General features: G+C 37.3%; 2 protein-coding genes across 3 annotated transcripts; both read right to left on the bottom strand.

Annotated features, from left to right (window-relative positions):
• Positions 1-1,166: 1,166 nt before the first annotated feature.
• On the bottom strand, positions 1,167-3,111 carry LOC132162455 (7-deoxyloganetic acid glucosyltransferase-like). 2 transcript variants are annotated; one of them, XM_088511331.1, is made up of 2 exons: positions 2,625-3,111; positions 1,167-2,127 (listed from the first exon to the last, which is right to left on the bottom strand). In XM_088511331.1, the coding sequence occupies exons 1-2, from the start codon at positions 3,109-3,111 to the stop codon at positions 1,205-1,207; spliced, it is 1,410 nt and encodes a 469-aa protein (XP_088367457.1). In that variant the 3' UTR covers positions 1,167-1,204. The 2 variants fall into 2 exon arrangements, with proteins under 2 accessions (XP_088367457.1, XP_059428676.2); XM_059572693.2 differs by having other exon boundaries at positions 1,167-2,124; positions 2,619-3,111.
• An 8,211-nt stretch (positions 3,112-11,322) lies between these two features.
• Positions 11,323-13,345, bottom strand: LOC132162456 (7-deoxyloganetic acid glucosyltransferase-like). Its single transcript, XM_059572694.2, has 2 exons — positions 12,841-13,345; positions 11,323-12,314 (listed from the first exon to the last, which is right to left on the bottom strand). Exons 1-2 carry the CDS (start codon positions 13,343-13,345, stop codon positions 11,389-11,391), a joined length of 1,431 nt encoding a protein of 476 aa, XP_059428677.2. The 3' UTR covers positions 11,323-11,388.
• Between the last annotated feature and the right edge of the window lie 5,667 nt (positions 13,346-19,012).

Consider the following 19,012-nt stretch of genomic DNA (forward strand, 5'->3'; position numbering starts at 1 on the left):
CGACCCTAATACATACGCATTAGGGTCGACTTTTAGAGTCGACCCTAATGATGTATCTTCAGCGTCCACTTAGAGTGGACGCTATTAGTCATCTATTTTAATTTTTTTAATTTTTTTTTATTTTATTACGGACTCTTTAGGGTCGACTTTTGTCGACCCTAATACATAAGCATTAGGGTCGACTTTTAGAGTCGACCCTATTGAACTTTTTTGTGATTTTTTTTCCCAGCTTATAGCGTCCACTTAAGTGGACGCTATTTGTTAATTATTAGGGTCGACTATTATGGACCCTAAAAGTTTTTTTTTTGCCGCTTAAATTTTTCCCGCCCCTCGGATAATTCCCGCGCGTGTATTAGGGTCGACTTATTAGCGTCCACTATAAAGTGGACGCTAATAGTGCAATTTTCGACCCATTATTAGCGTCGGCTATTAGGTGGACGCTAATACTGAACTATTAGGGACGACTTTCAAAGTCGCCCCTAATAGTTGAGTATTAGGGGCGACTTTTTAGTCGCCCCTAATAAGTCGCCCCTAATGAACAACTTTCTTGTAGTGACTTGACAGTGTGGGAGACCGAGTTTTGATGGTTGCCCAGTAAAGTCCCATCAACATCCTAGCTAAGTCTATCAATTTGAAAATGAGAAACTTAAACTCAGATAATGGTTTATGGTTTTCAAAAATTGAAACAATTTTACTAAAATTAAATAAGTTTTTTGGGTCAAACGAAAAATATTTTTCGTCGATTATTATTATTTTTTTCACACCAATCACCAATATATATATATATATATATATATATATATATATATATATATATATATTCAGAAATTGTTTTATGCCAAATCAAAACGAGACTTTGTCTCTATCAATTAATCAACCCAATTCACAAGTGAGAGTGATCTAGATTGCGGGGGTGATCGGTGTATCTCTTTTTCTATGAAGTAGCTAGAATAGTATTTTTCGACTAATCAAGTTTTTCATGTATAACAAAACACCAAAAATATACTAAAATAGCAAGTTGAATATTTTAAAAATTGAGAAAAACAAAACAACCTGAGCCAAATCTTATTATATACCATTGATTCGTCAATTTATCAAATGCCAAACACGTAAACACAACAACAAAAACATATATGAGTACCATTATTTACGTACGTACATGCATGCATAATGCATTAAGACTTATGGAAAATAAGGTCGTAAATCATATTTCTTTTATGTCTTCAATAAGCTTGTCCAAATTGTGGTAGGAAGATCCACCATGGTTAACACAATCATGAGCCAATTTCACAATCCGATCCATTGACCTCATCATTTCCTCCCTTCTCTCCCCCATCACTGCTCTTATCATCATCTCAATCGTCGATCTATCACACGTGTCCTTCATGTCAAGGCCAATTCTCCATACCTCACTAACCCACCTGCTATTAATTTGTTGGTCGGCGAGTGTGGGCCAACAAACCATAGGGACCCCAGCAACAATGCCCTCTAGGGTTGAGTTCCAGCCATTATGGGTCAAAAACCCACCCACCGCCTGATGGGCCAAGACTTCTTCTTGTGGAGCCCAATCCACTAAAAAGCCCCTTTCTTTGGTGCCCACTTGTAGCTCCTCTGGTATTGGGTGCTCTGCTTCCGCACCCTCAATGTCATCACGCCGTACAACCCATAAAAACGGCTTGCCACTGTTGACCAGGCCGTGCCAAAACTCCAACAACTGACTACGTTTCATCAACCCCGTGGTGCCGAAGCTAACGTAAACAACGGATCTTAACGATTGTGAATCGAGCCAGGTCATGCAACTGCGGTCCGCTTCGCATAAATTATTAAAGGACGATAAAGACGGTAAAATGTCATGTTCAATATGGGATGTCAGAAGAGCAGTGAGAGGTCCAATTGTGTAAATTTTAGAAAAGAGAGGGGCGATGTAAGAGAGAGTGGGATCTTCGAGGCGGTCAAAGGTGTTGAGTATGAGAGCTGAAGTTCGAGTCATGGCCTTGATCTGCTCGACGTAGAATTGAAAGATGGGGCTATCCAATTGTCGTCTACAAATACTGGGTAAATCTCGACGTCGCAAAAGGCCTTCCATTCCTGGCACGCCTTTGACCATCCGATCCATATCGTCATCTGCTACAGTTTCATGAAAGACATTAGCATTTATTAGTCTCTGACAATTTTTATTTTATTTTATTTTTCAAATTTTCAAGAATTTGAACAATAATTATTATTATGAAAGTGTTTATATAAATTTGAATTAACAAACCATATACTTAATTAGTTGGATGAATCCCATAAAAATTTCTTCACATTTCAAATCCTAATTACTAAGAATATTTGATGCATCCAATCCAAGCGCGGTCTGCATTACTCTTGGACTTGGAATATTTAAGTTTCCTAAAGCCTTTTCTTAAATCCTTGTTATCAATGGAGCCATGAAACAAGGGAAAGGAACAAAGAGCCGGCTGCTTAATTGCTTCAGTCTTTCCAACACCACAGCCGATCGACAGGCATAAAGTTTTGATTTTTGTCGCATCTTCTACAAGATGTTCGCTGTTTTCACTTTGGAATATTCTCAAACAATATAAGTAAAAAAGAAAACCCTAAGTGATTTACACACTTACCCTCACCTCCAACAGGGAGCTGACCTTCCTCAATGAGCTTCGGGAGGCAGAGAAAAGGCCACAAGCAGCAAGGACTGAAGGCCCAAAACGTAATTACGCGAACGCCCAATTCCTTAGCAATATCAACTGCGAAGGACATAATGCCATCGGCTATTACACAAGTGACCGGACGCTCGGACTTTGTGCTCAACTCAGCGAGCAGATCGCGGAAGCGTTGCTTGGTGACGGACTTGAGCGAGATCATTAACTCCCCAATAAGCTTCATATTGCGGGGGTGATCGGTGGGCAGGCCATCGGAGATGGAGTCAAAGTAGAGGGTGGGAAAGTGAGAAGAGGGCTGTGGTAGGCGAGTGAGGCTGCGATGCATGTGGTCGGTGTTGAGGAAAGTAACGTGGAGGCCAGCCTGGCATAGGAGCTCTGCTAGGCTGAGCAAGGGTTTGATGTGGCCTAGTGCAGGGAACGGCAAGAGCAGTATATGTGGTTGATGTTCCATCTTTCAAGGCTCTCTATCCACAAAGGGTTTTTTGTTAATTCCTTTGGGTGTTGGATTATTTATATTGCACGATCAAACCGAAAACAAAGAAGACGCGCTCCTTATACAGAGAGTTCACAAGATTCTTGCTGATATTGCAAGCTAATTTTACTGCTCAAAAGAACAAAACAAACATTACAAAGATAACATACCTGGCGGGAATACTTTTGTTAAAGGTAATTATGATTCTTTTGTAGAAAGATATGACAACATGAGTTATGCAAAACTTAGCAGAGATCGTAGCGCCAACCTTGGACCATTACACAAAAGTGATTAAGCATATTGATACCTAGCTACTTTAACGACAGAATTTAGTGGTGTACGCTATTTATGAAAATGCAAAGTGGAATAATATTGAACAAACACATGAAGAGGGAATCAAATTCGCGCTTGCTGTATTCTGCATTATGGACATCTATTTTTTTTTTTTTTTATAATCAAACAAAGGAAAAGGGAAAGGGGCTACAAGGGAGGGTCCTTGCCACTCCTAAAACGAACAGAACTAAGAAAAGAAGAAGAAGTGGGAATGGTTCCAAACACATGGTGGGAAGTGGCCCATCTAGCTACATTATGTGCACAAACATTTGCACTACGAGAAATCTTCAAAGCTGACCAAACAGGAATGGAGAGCAGAAGATCAAGAGTATCAGAGATCACAGGAGCCGAAACCCAATCAGAGAAAAGGTGTGGATCTTTGATAGCTACAATAGACAGGAGGGAATCACCCTCTAAAATCAAAGAGGAACAACCTACTGAGACAGCGAGAGAAGTAGCCAAAAGAGCCGCATGAGCTTCACCCAAATTAGCATCCATAGACGGCAATTTTTTGGAGCACACAGCCAAGAAGTTACCTTCATGATCTCTGAGAGTTGCTGTAGCTACAGCAAAATTAGGCCTAATGGCAACATCAAAATTAGCCTTAAGAGAACCAGGAGGAGGGGAAAGCCATTCTGCAGAGATGGCATCTCCAGACTTCCATGCATGAAGATGGTGGAGAGTAGTAGTGCGAATCTTCTTCAACACAGCTTCCGGGTCAGGATGGGATCCACCATGAATAAGAGAGTTACGGGAGAGCCATATCTGATCGAAAAGAACCAAAACAGAAATCTGGAAGCTATGGACATCCTGCGGCTGAATACCAAGAGAAGTAGTTGGATGCAGCAACGACTTGGCCCAAACAGCAATGGGCTGGGAACTGAAAACTTCGGTGATCAAAGGCCATGGGGAGTTAAGCCACAATCTTCTAGCAAAAGGACAACCCAAAAATAAATGTTGCAAAGTTTCAGGAGGGCCCAAACACATGGGACAGCAAAGCATCTCTAAATCTGCATTAGGAAGAAATCTGAAAATATTAGTACACACAGGAAGTATATTCCAAGAGATTCTCCATAAAAGATGTTTGAGTCTGAGCTGAATTTTGAGACTCCATAGAGTTTTCCAATCTGACTCGGAAAGGGGGGAAATAGAAGGGTTGAGTTGGCTAGAGATCAAAGAGTGGGCAGATTTAACTGAGAAGGAACCATTGGGAGAAGGAGACCAAACCCAACGATCCAAAGAGGGGGAATGGGGGAGATGGATGGCTTGAATTTGAGCAACAGAAATGGGATCAAAAAGAAGGTTTAAGAGAGGTAAGAACCAATCTCTAGTAATGGGGGAAATAAGATCAGACACGTCCAGGTTGGGGAGGGAAAACAAAGATGGGTTAGGGGTTGGCTTAAAACCTGCAAGGGAGGGGATCCATGGAGAGTTCCAAACATTCAGATTATGCCCAACAGAGACCGACCAACAGGCGCCTTTGGCTACTACAGTTATGCATTTTAGGACCCCTTTCCATAACCACGAAGCAGAGGAGGGAATTGGGGAGGAGAGAAAGCTGGAAGATTGGAGGTACTTGGTAGACAGAGCCTTAACCCAAAGAAGGTCTTGATTAGAAAGCAATTTCCAGCCAATTTTTGAAAGGAGAGCAAGGTTTTGGCATTCCATATTTCTGAGCCCGAGACCTCCTGCCTCAACAGGGGAGCATATTTTGTTCCAACCCAATAGAAAAAGGTTATGTCTTTTGTCTTAGGGAAAACCCCACCAAAATTTTCTGAGGGAGGAGTCGATTGCTTTACAAAGGGGCTTGGGGAAAAGAAACAGAGACATGGAGTAACTTGGCATTGCATTGGCAACAGACTTGATGAGAGTTGTGCGAGCCGCTTGAGACAGAAGCTTAGACTTCCAACCAGAAAGATTACTGAGAATCTTGAGTTTGAGGTCTTCAAAAGTAAGGCTTTTGTTTCTGTGAAAAAACAGAGGCAACCCTAGGTGCTTCGCATTGGAGGGGATCTTCCTGAGATTGAGGATAGACTGAATTGCAGCAGAAGTGGTAGGAGAGCAGTTCCTACTTAAAAACATAGAAGATTTTGCCATATTAACTTTCTGACCCGACCAAGCTGAAAATTTATCCAAGCGTTTCAGAATGCAAGAAGCTTCAGAAGCATTTCCCTTGGTGAAGACCATGAGGTCGTCAGCAAAAAGAAGATGAGCCACGGGGGGGCTATTTCTAGAGATCTTTATACCGTGGATATTACCTGCCATTTCTTCCTTGAGAATGAGTCTGGAGAGCACTTCTGAACCCAGCAAAAACAGAAAGGGGGAAAGAGGGTCCCCTTGCCTGAAACCTCTATTAGGAGAAAACTTGCCAAAAGGAGAGCCATTCAAAAGGACCGAGAAGGAGACTGTGGAGATACATTGCTCAATCAATTGGATCCATTTCAAATTAAAGCCTAAACAAGAGAAGATTTTCAGGATGAAACTCCACTCCATTCGATCAAAGGCCTTCTCCATGTCGAGCTTAAGAGCCATAAGCCCTCCATTACCTCTTTTCTTCTTCATAGAGTGGAAAATCTCATGAGCTAAAATAGAGTTATCCTGAATAGAACGACCCTGCAAGAAAGCAGATTGGTTTGGGGAAATAATTTTTTGAAGAAGAGGTTTTAGCCTATTAGCCATGATTTTGGAGATAATTTTATAGGTAAAATTAGAAAGGCTAATAGGTCTAAATTGGGTAACACGAGAGGGGTTGTCAATTTTTGGAATAAGAGCAAGGTGGGTATGGTTGAATTCCTTAAGAAGAAATCCATGTCTGAAGAAGCTTTGGACAAAATTGATCACATTAAGACGGACAATAGACCAGTAGGTTTTAAAAAAGAGGCCAGTAAAGCCATCTGGGCCAGGAGCCTTATAAAGGCCAAGCTGGGAGATGACTAAACTGATCTCCCTTTCGTCAGGGATGGCACATAAGCTCAAATTTTCCTCTGAGGTAATAACAGGGGGAAGCAGGGAATCAAGCTCATCGTCCAAAGAGGGATTGGAAGAGGTAAATAAAGATTTGAAATAATCACAAAAGAGAAGGCCAATATCATTACGGTTGGAAACAAAAGAGCCATTGTCAGTTTTTAAAGAAGAGATAGAATTATACCTGCGGCGAATGGTAGTAGAGGCGTGAAAGAATTTGGTATTCAAATTTTTACTAGAGAGCCAGAGGTCTCTAGATTTTTGCTTCCATAGGCTTTCTTCCCGAATGAGCTCTTCTTGTAAAGCAAACTGCAAGTTATCTTCTTTGGCCAATGCATCATCAGTAGAAGGGGAGCATTGAATTTTGTTGAGCTCAGCCAACAAATTCTTGATGTTATGGTGAATGTTGCCAAAATGATGTATGTTCCATAGCTTCAAGGAGGCCTTTGAAGCTTTTATTTTCCTACTCAAAGCAAAAGCAGCTGAGCCATTGAAGGGGGTATTCCAAGCATCAGCAATGACAGCATGGCTAGAAATATCACGGGTCCAAAAAGCTGCAAATTTGAATGGCTTAGGGAGATTTGGAAAATTTCCAGAAGTGGATAACAAAAGAGGATTATGGTCAGACTCTGAAGCAGGCAAGTGAGTGAGGTGGGAATTTGGAAAAAGAAGGACCCAAAGGTGGTTGGAAAGTCCCCAATCTAGACGTTCCTTTATGTTGAATCTGCCATGACGTTTATTATTCCAGGTAAAAGGATTACCGGAGAAACCCAGGTCCACAAGGCCATTATCCTGAACAAAATTCCCAAAGAGAGAATGGGAGGAGGAACCAAAATGCCTACCTCCTTTCTTCTCAGCTGAAGAAAGGATAGCATTAAAATCACCAATCAACATCCACGGGCCTCCGAACCTATTACCAACACGATCCAAATCTTCCCAAAAGCCCCTACGTGACCTCCAAGCAAAAGGGGCATGAACACAAGAAGCTAGCCAAGGGGAGGAGATCGGATCTGAATAAACCAAAAAGGAGATTTGATGATTGTTAAGGAAAACAGGCTCAATATCAATACCCATCTTCCAAGCTACTGCAAGACCCCCCTTAGTGCCAACTGGGGGGACATGCAACAAAAAAGGGAATCCCATCCTAGAGAGAGGATTTTGATCAGCATGGAGAAAAATCTTAGTTTCACACAAGAAGATGATATCAGGCTTGTGAAGACTACAGAGTGCCCGGAGAGTACGCACTGTCGATGCATGGGCAAAGCCTCGACAGTTCCATGATAAGATCTTTATGGGACTGGGGGGGGGCATGGGCAGGCCCGCCTCCTCAGCCGTGTCATTAGAGAGAGAGAACTGGTGTGGGTAAGTAATTGCCAGAGTTGCAAGGAGGGCAGGGTTGGGATGATCTTCAAAAGAGGGAGGATCAAGGGAAGGGTTAGAAGATGAGTATCCATGGGGAGAGGCTAGGGGCTTTCTGGTAGAGGAGTAAGGGTGGAATTTGGACGAGGCGTGTTTCTTTCTAACCAGGTAGTTAGGGTGGGGAGAGGTAAGGTTAGTGGTGATAATTTGGTTATTTTGAGGAGGGGATAGCACGTCGGAAGGGTTGAGTGCCAGATGAGGGAAGGTGGGGTCAAGACAGGAGGATGATTCCAAGAAAAGGTCAGAAATATCCTCAATATCAGTGATAAGGGATTTGAAGTCAGGAGGGTTGATTTGGTAATTAGCTAAGGAGGGGATGTGAGGGTCTTTAATACTGGGGGGAATATCTAGTTTGTGATTGAGAGCTTGCGAAATATTAGATGGGACAGTAGGGTTACTGGTAACTTGGAAAAGAGGTGGAGTGTTTAATGAGAAGCGATGGGAGGGTATGGTAGAGATAGACTCAGTGCAAGGGGATGGGCTCGATGAGGGGATGATTGTAAGAGATTGAGACTTAGGCTGACCTAGGAGAGTGGGATGATGGGACTGGGTTTTTGTGAACTGAGTCGAGGTAGAGTAAATGGACTCAGTTGTATCCATGGGGGTAGGAAGAGAGCTAGAAGCCTCATTCGAATGGGTTTTTCCCTTTGAAGGGGAAGGAGTGGGGACAAGGGGTTTGAAAGTCTCAAAATGAGGTGGAATGACGGGAGGAGAATTGGCTTTATGGATGGGGTTCATGTTAACAGTTTTTTGTTGGGGAGGGGTTTTCGCTCGCATAACAGGACCAAAAGGTGTGAAAGATTTGGAAGGAGGCCCAGCTGGACAATATATTTTTGCATGACCCAATCTGCCACAAGAAAAGCAAAAATCTGATAGTCTTTCGTACTTCAGTTGTACCCAAGAGGAAGGTTTACCTTGACGTTCCTGATAAAACCCCGAAGCCAGGGGTTGGTGCAGGGGAATGAGGACCTTAATCCTGAGGAATTCACGTCGGAATGACTCCTTTTCCAGTAGAGTCCCTAGCTGCCCGCCAAGGATATCCGCATTCTGAGCGGTCATTAATTCAAGGGGTAAATTATGCACTTGAATCCAATATTCTCCTTTAGAGAAGTCTAGCTCTGAGAGAGTCATTCTAGGATCCCAATACTTGAGGATAAGTGGATGACCACGTATGTTCCACGGGGATAGGTCCAAAACACGTTGCAAATCCTGCTGATTTTCAAAGGTGAAGAGAAAAGTGTTTTTGGCTTCAGTCTCTTCTATGGATATTGAGGATAGAAAATGCCAAGCAGTTTCTAGATTAAATTTTACAGTACTTTTTGTGGTAGGACGAAGGGAAATAACCCGGCCAGCAAGGATACAGGGAGGGGTTTCACTATTGGTAACTGTGGGAATAAGGGAAGGAGGTTTGTCTGACCAGTTAAGAGCTTCAGTTTGAGAGATGAGAAGGTCCATAACTAGCTGAAGGGTGGGGGAAGGAAACAGAGGAGAGGAAGGAAAGGAAAGGAAAAGAGAAGAAAAGGAAAACCAGGAAAAGGAAAGCTCAAACTAGAGAGTGGGAAGAGCTTCTCTCACTAGAAGCGGCTTTACCCATTATGGACATCTATTTATAATACATCAAAGGGTCCCAGACTAAACTAAGCAAAAGAAAAGGAGCACTCACATATAAAAAGAGCACTACAATTAAAGTAAAGAACAGAAAATGAACACTAGCACTACATTACGAACTAAGGAACGAAAAGAAATGAGGAAAACAAGGAGAGGGAATTAATTAAATCTCAATACTCCCCCTCAAGTTGGTGCATATATGCAGATCCGTAACGCCCAACTCGCAAAGAAAGCGAGGAAAGTTGTCACGACCCAAAGCTTTAGTAAAAATGTCTGCAATCTGATTACTAGTAAGAATGTGAGCTGTAGAAATGATCTTGTTAAAAAGCTAATAAAATTGCTTTTGGCGGAATAAATTATCAGCTTCGTTCTCATTGTATATATAGGCAAAAAGTTACAATTGAAATCAACTAAGTAAAGAACTAACTAGAACTAGCAGAAATAATTCAACTAGGACTAGGAGAACTAATACAACTAAAGAACTTAACAAGGAATAGATAAAACAATTATAAGGATAATACAGAGTCTGCGTAGGACTTTGCTACGCATGTGCTGATAGCTAATAGATTAATGGACTCTTCATCACTGCCAGCTAACCTTTCCCTTGAAAAAGAAGGAAAACGACTCTTAATGGAATCTTCATCTTCCCACGTCGCTTCTACCGGTGCCAGACCTAGCCAATGGTCCATGGATCAGAAGCTATAGCTCCTTTCTTCTGTTTGATCTCCTTGGCGTTCCTAGCACGTACATCTTGGGGACTTGGTGTAACGATAAGACCATGCATAACCAAACCATCTTTTATGTGCCTTAAAAGTTCAATTTAAAAATGCATTGGCTAGGAAATGTCTGATTAATTAATTACTTGACAACTAATTGACATCAGACAACTATCTCCACGTAAAGGACATATTTCTGATCAATTGCATAACAAATTAATGAGTGCACATTCATCTCAACAAAATAATAAATGGTTGAGGCATCGAGGTTCTAATTTTGTGAATCCTTGTTTCAATTTTTTGAAAAGAACCTCAAAATTTATAGCTAAAATATTTGAATTTTACATAGAAAGATGACGTATAAGCTCCATTTGTTTCGATGTAAAATATTTTTTTTTATCAAAAAATGTTTTTCGCAGAAAATGTTTTCTTGAAAAAATGATTTATTTAAAAACATTGTTCGGCGTTTGACATATATATATATATATATATATATATATATATATATATATATATATACACGATAATTTCTGATCAGGTCCTGGTTGGATTACAGCGAGTCTCGATGGGTCTTGGTGAAGTCCCGACGGTGGCCAAATTGGGTCCCAGCGAGTCCCAATGATAGCTTGGTTGGATCCCCACGAGTTACAACCGAGTCCCAGTGGTGTCTCAACCGGATCCCAGCGAGATTTAAAAATGAAAAGCTCAAACTCAGAAAATAGCTTACGATTTTCAAAATTGAAATATGAAAATTAAATAAGCTTTTTCGATCAAAAGAAAAATATTTTTTGTTGACTATTATTTTTCATCACACAAAATATCAAATATATATCATTTTATACATAGAGCCTTACTCTCTATCAAGTATCAAGTAATCAACCCAATTCACAAGTGAGAGTGATGTAGATTGTGGGGTGATCGGTGTTTCTCTGTTTCTATCAAATAGCTAGAATAGTATTTTGCGATTGATCGAGTTTGTCATGCATATCGACGAAACACCAAAAAATACTAAAATAGAAGAATATTTTAAAAATTAAGAAAAACGAAACAAACATAGTCAAATCTTATTACATGCCATTGATTCCTCGAGTTGTTAAATGCCAAACACGTAAACACAAAAAAAAAAAAAAAAAAAAAAAACATATATATAAGAGTACCATTATTACTTACGTACATGCATGCATGCATTAAAACTTATGGAAAATAAGGTCATAAATCATACTTCTTTTATGTCTTCAATAAGCTTGTCCAAATTGTGGTAGGAAGATCCACCCTGGTTAACACAATCATGAGCCAATTTCACAATCGGATCCATTGACCTCATCATATCCTCCCTTCTCTCCTCCATCACTGCTCTTATCATCATTTCAATCGTCGATCTATCACACGTGTCCTTCATGTCAAGGCCAATCCTCCATACCTCACTAACCCACCTGCTATTAATTTGCTGGTCGGCCACTGTGGGCCAACAAACCATGGGGACCCCAGCAACAATGCCCTCTAGGGTGGAGTTCCAGCCATTATGGGTCAAAAACCCACCCACCGCCTGATGGGCCAAGACTTCTTCTTGTGGAGCCCAATCCACCAAAAAGCCCCTTTCTTCGGTGCCCTCTTGTAGCTCCTCTGGTATTGGGTGCTCTGCTTCCGCACCCTCAATGTCATCACGCCGTACAACCCATAAAAACGGCTTGCCGCTGTTGACCAGGCCGTGCCAAAACTCCATCATTTGACCACGTGTCATCAACCCCGTGCTGCCGAAGCTGACGTAAACAACGGACCTTAACGATTGTGAATCGAGCCACGTCATGCAACTGTGGTCCGCTTCCCATAAATTATTAGAGGATGATAAAGACCGCGAGATGTCATGTTCAATACGGGATTTGAGGAGGGTAGTGAGAGGTCCAATTGTGTAAATTCTGGAAAAGAGAGGGGCGATGTGAGAGAGAGCAGGATCTTCGAGGTCATCATAGGTGTTGAGTATGAGAGCCGAAGTTCGAATCATGGCCTTCATCTCCTCGAAAAAGAATTGAAAGAAAGGGCCGTCCATTAATTGTATTCTGTAAATGTGGGGTAGATCTCGGCGTCGCAAAAGGCCCTCCATACCTGGCACGCCTCTGACCATCTGATCCATATCGTTGTCGGCTACATTTTGTGAAAGACGTACATTAGTATCTACTAAGTACTAACTAATGTATCAAAGGTTAAGGCATGAAGCTGCAGTGCAAATAATTAAATATCTTTCCGGCTTAATTAGGTGCTTAACGAGAAAAAAAAAATCCTGTCAAAATAATGAATGGTCCAGATTTAACTCTACTATTTTTTAGCCAAATCACGTCGTACAGGGCTGAAAAAACTCCATAAGAACTATAAGAACACTAAAAGAACTCCAAGAGCACTAAACAAAAAAAAGCATGTGCTCTTGGCCTCCACTTGAGCAGTTAGCCTTATGCATTTCTTCTCAAAATTAAACTCTAAAAGAAAATATAACTAAACCCACCAAATACTATTTTTATATAGCATTCCCAAGTTAAGTTAAGTACTACACTCTCTAGAAGCAATAAACTAAAAGCAAAAGCAAAAAATGTACACTTGAGAATAAGTATATATATGAAAAAAAAAAAAAAAAAAAATCATGATCAGGTGTGTCAGAATTTAGTTACACACTTACCCTCACCTCCAACTGGAATCTGGCCTTCCTCAATGAGCTTGGGAAGGCAGAAAAAAGACCACAAGGAGCATGGACTGAAGGCCCAAAACGTCATTACGCGAACGCCCAATTCCTTAGCAATATCAATTGCGAAAGACATGATTCCATCCGCTATTACACAAGTTACTGGACGCTCGGACTTTGTGCTTAAGTGAGCCAGCAAATCGCGGAAGTGTAGCTTGGTGACGGACTTGAGCGAGACTACTAAGTCTATTAAATCTCTCATAACCTGTATATTGCGGGTGTGATCGGTGGGCAGGCCATCGGAAATGGAATCAAAGTGGAGGGTGGGAAAGTGAGCAGAGAGGTGTTGTAGGTGGGTGAGGCAGCGATGGTTATGGTCGGTGTTGAGAAAAGTAACGTGGAGGCCAGCGTAACATAGGAGCTCTGCTAGGCTGAGCAAGGGCTTGATGTGGCCTAGTGCAGGGAACGGCAAGAGCAGTATATGTGGTTGCGGTTGTTCCATCTTTCAGGGCGAAGGAAGGGTTTTTTTGTTAAACTATTGTCCATCTTAAATCATATATAATATTATAGGTGAAAGAAGATGCACATCGAACTGAGTACAAATTAATGCACGTACGTCGTACGGGATGCTCCTTTCTGTTTTTTATGCAGCAAATGGTCCAGGTGCCCCGATTTCGATATCCAGTTTTTTTTTTTTTTTTTTTTTAAAGAATTCGATACCCAATTTTTGGTACCGGGCTACAGCACTACAAAAAACAGGGACTTTATTGACGTGGTAAACAGTAATTCATGTTTGCCACATCAATAATTTTTTACGTGTGTAAATAAACACGTCAATAAAAATTTTATTAACGTGTCGGATTTTAACACGTCAAAAATTTTTAACGTGTTCCATTGACACGTCAAAAATTTTTGACGTGTTCCATTGACACGTCAAAAAATTTTGAAGTGTTATTTTTAACACGTCAAAAAATTTTGACGTGCCTTTATTCTACACGTCAATAATTATAATTAATTCTAATTATATATGGTTATTATATGTGCTTTGTATTCTTTAATTTATGGTTCGTTATTAATTAATATTCGGTAACAATATATATATGGCTATTAATTAATAATAAAAATGATGCAATGCTTTCACTATATATGGTTATTATATATATGCACTTTATACTCTTTAATTTATGGCTATTAATTAATAGTAGGTAACAAAATATATATGATTATTAATTAAAGTGATATAGTATTAATACATATCACGTTTTCAATATTGTAGGAATATTAATACATATATGTATTATCTTAGTTAAGTATATAGTATTTTTTTAAAAATAAGTGCTCATATAATTTTTTTCTCTTATTATTTTCAAAATATTTTCTTGACGTGTCACAATAATTTCTTGACGTGTCACATTTTGACACATCAATAATTATTGACGTGCCATTATTTCACACATCAAAAATTAATTAATTAATAATATTAATTATTTGTTTTAAAAAAATATTAAATAGCAAAATTTAATTGGTACCTATATTAGATAACAAAATTTAATTGGTATATGTATATAATATATATGTATAATTGGTATATGGTTATTAATTAATATTAGGTAACAAAATATATATGGCTATTAATTAATAATAGAAATTATGCAATGCTTTCACTATATATGGTTATTATATATATGTGCTTTATATTCTTTAATTTATGGTTATTAATTAATAGTAGGTAATAAAATATATATGGCTATTAATTAATAATAAAAATAATGCAATGCTTTCATTATATATGGTTATTATATATATGTGCTTTATATTCTTTAATTTATGGCTATTAAATAATAGTAGGTAACAAAATATATATATATGGTTATTAATTAAAGTGATATAGTATTAATACATATCACATTTTCAATATATATATATATATATATATATATATATATATATATATATATATGTATTATCTTAGTTAAGTATATAGTATTTTTTTAAAAATAAGTGATCATATAAATTTTTTCTCTTATTATTTTCAATATATTTTCTTGACGTGTCATTTTGACAAGTCAATAATTTGATGACGTGTCACATTTTGACACGTCAATAATTATTGACATGCCATTATTTCATACGTCAAAAATTAATTAATTAATAATATTAATTATTTGTTTAAAAAAAATATTAGATAACAAAATTTAATTGGTACCTATATTAGGTAACAAAATTTAATTGGTATATGTATATAATATATATGTATAATTGGTATATGGTTATTAATTAATATTAGGTAACAAAATATATATGGCTATTAATTAATAATAACAATGATGCAATGCTTTCACTATATATGGTTATTATATATATGTGCTTTATATTCTTTAATTTATGGCTATTAAATAATAGTAGGTAACAAAAGTATATATATGGTTATTAATTAAAGTGATATAGTATTAATACATATCACGTTTTCAATATTGTAGGAATATTAATACATATATGTGTTATCTTAGTCTTAAGTATATAGTATTTTTTAAAAAATAAGTGATCATATAATTTTTTTCTCTTATTATTTTCAAAATATTTTCTTGACATGTTAAATGTAACACGTCAATAATTTCTTGATGTGTCACATTTTGACACGTCAATAATTATTGACGTGGCATTTTAACATGTCAATAATTATTAACGTGCTATTATTACACACGTCAAAAATTAATTAATCAATAATATTAATTAGTTGTTTAAAAAAAATATTAGATAACAAAATTTAATCGGTAACCTATATTAGATAACAAAATGTAATTGGTATATGTATAATTATACATGATTCAAAATTTAATTGGTACCTATATTAGGTAACAAAATTTAATTGGTATATATATATTTTCTATTCATGTATAATTGGTATATGTTGTCATATATTAAGAGATATATTCAAACCCATTAAAATTTTATAAAACTAGTTAATGCTCTTGTCTCTTAACATTCTTATGCATTAGCTATTAAATGTTTATAGACAATAATAAATATGTACATATTTCTTGTGGTTTGTACTCTTTTAATTTATTTTGAAAACTAAAAAATTAAAGTGTTTTTTTAGTATTAACATTCTAGAATATTAATATAAATATGTGTTCTCTTAATCTTTAGTATATAGTATTTATAAAAAAAATAAGTGATCATTATGAAAAAGATTTTCAAATTTTTATTTATTGACGTGTCACATATGACACGTCAAAAATTTATTGATGTATCACATTGGCACGTTAAGAAATTCTTGACGTGCCACAAGTAGCACGTCAAAAAACGGCATTGGGAAGGCGCAAGCCAGTTGCGCGCCTCCTTTTTTTTCCTTGTTTTTCCCTCCTCCTCTAAAGCATCGTTTGCCAACAGTGCTGCGGAACGGCACTATAGCTGGAATGGTACTGTTCCAGCTACAGTGCCATGACCAGATGAGCATTAAATTTTTATTTTTTTTATTATTATTATTTTTTTTAATATATGTCATAGTACTTACATAATTTAGAATATGATTCACCATCTTTAAAAGATGCAAACTTACTCAATATTCTATTCTTCGTTCCAAACAATTTATCCACATTCTTACCCTGATTATTTTATACGAATAATTCATTTTTATTTAATATTTATGCAATAGACTTGGACTTGGAAATGACAAACAACACGTCAGCAATGAAGACAATAATGGGCCGGAAATTGAGCCTTGGGCTCTGTCCTTCCTTGTGTTTTTTTTTCAAAAAGTCCTTTCTTACGCAGAAACAAGGTCTCGCTCTCTTATCTATTATCTATGGATCTTGCACGATCTTCTTAGAGTACAAAATCAATGAAAGGATTTTTGGAGGAACCAAGTTAACTGGCCCAAGGCCTCCCCGTCCAAGTCGCCTTCTCCCCCTCCTCGCCGGTCACTTTCTCTCCCTTCTGGTCACGTCTCCCGCTCTCGGCCGATTACTTTCTTCCCCTCTTTGACGGTCCCTTTATATGCCTATATATAATTCTTACTGTACACAAATCTCGACCTACCCTACCTACACTATCATTAATATTTTCTCCTCACCACACAGCTCTCCATCACATGCCATATTGACTTGGGCGTCAGAGTCCCTCTGCCCCTTTAGGGCTGGCGGGAGCTTCTGACGCTTTTTTCCTCATTAGCAAGCAGTTCTCCTCCCTTGAAAGACGGCTTGGTGCTGGTTATTCTTGACATCAACAATTTTGATTATGAATTTGAAACTTTTTAAAAAACCTTTTCAAAGAAAAATCATTTAGAGGCCGACCATCAGAATAATCTGTTAATTCTATTAATTTAATTAAATGTATAATATTTAGCAATCGCATGCCATAAAAATAAATAGGAGGTAACTTCACTTTAAACCTTTGAATTACTACGCGATTTGAAAAATCCCTCCAAAACTTTAAAACTTCTCAATTTGGACCATTGAACTTTTAATTGCAATCAATTTGAATCACTCCGTCAGATTTTAAACATTAAAAGTCAGACAATAACGTTTATACCCCTGAATTTTTTATAAAATTTTAAATTTACTCTTAATTCCAAATTAAAAAAAAAATTTAATTTTAATTTTTTTTATTAAAAAAATCAAAGATATTTTGGTTATTTTAGGGGTAGATCAGGGAAATTAATGACACACTAAAAAGTTTAAGATATTATGTGTGCAGATTCTAATTATTAACTGTTACATCAATTTATACAAAAATCATAATATCTTAAACTTTTTTCATTTAATTATTTGTACAATGAAGTTTGTCATGCTAGTTTATCATTTCTCGCTCTATAAAATAGAGTATATATTTACTTTTGTTTATTTATTACAATAAGTAATAACAAGTAATTAATTCAGACCTCCTACTCATTCTAAACAATTACAACCGTAAGTTTTTAGTATTAGCAAATTTAGTTTCATTGCATGTTGTAAGGTTTAGGTATATAGTTGAGTCAGGATCAAAATGCGGTTCAAGAAACATCAAGAATTGAAGTTTGGAACATCTCGGTGGATGCCTCGATCAATCTAAGCTTGATCGATCAAAGCAGTGCATCAACTGTTGTTCAATGCTACACCAGTGTTGGCAATAAGCAAACCTGGGCCATGTCCCACTGAAATTGTTTCATTTCCACGGTATATTCGGTTGTAGAAATGTCAAGTTGCCAAAGTCAAAAGTAATATTTTGATTTGGCAAGATACCAAATCATGCTCTGTTTTTCAATTATATAGGATAATATTGTACACTTGGTAACTCCTATCTCGTATCAGGTAGGTTAATTTGGATTTAAACTATATATATATATATATTCAAATAAAACTACTGTAATATCCACCGACACCACAAGGGACACTTTCAGCCTGACAGGACAAAGCGGTCAAACAAAAGATGGCTGCTTACTTTGACCCAACTCCTTGTCCAACTCTAAACTTTCAATCGTCATTGCATACGTACGCATTTTGATGAATAAGTAGAATTAATTAAACCCAAAAGTTTCACCATTTCCAGCAAGCATCTACAATTTATGTGCATTTTTCTCCCTCTGTTTCATTTGTGACTGCATTTTTTAAAAATGCTGGCTCAAAAACAGAAAAATTTATATATATTATCTTATAAACATAAGTAGCAGCATCTTAATGATAAAAAAAATTAAGCAACAAAATTTGACATGTAAATTTAATTATAGAGTTAAATAATTTAATTAATTATTACGACTTAAGTGTAAATTGGCCATTTTCGTCCTTTTAGTTTCAGTCCTTGGCTGTTACTCTTATTATGTACATGTGACTCCAATTGTTGCTTTTTTGTATACAAATTTAATTTAATTTGGGAAACAAAACAACAAAAATAAAAAAGGCTTTCTAGTTCTCAGCTCAGTGTAGTATTTCGAGGAGTGGTTTCCACAACTAAAATTTGAATATTTAAATTGACTAATATTATTTAGTAGATTGTTATATAATTGTCATACATTTAAAAATAACATTAATTTAAAAGGAGTGGTTGGCAATAACATCGTTTGCATGATTTATTTGTTCTTTTTAATCTTTTAAATCTTGTCTTCAGCGATAAGCCTTCAGCATTTTATGACCAACCCTCGCAGGTTGGTGCAAACATAATTACGTTGTCATGCCATTGAGTTTGGAGAGCT

The sequence above is a fragment of the Corylus avellana genome, chromosome 10 (assembly GCF_965113065.1).
Source record: "Corylus avellana chromosome 10, dhCorAvel1.hap1.2, whole genome shotgun sequence".
Taxonomy (NCBI): Eukaryota; Viridiplantae; Streptophyta; class Magnoliopsida; order Fagales; family Betulaceae; genus Corylus; species Corylus avellana.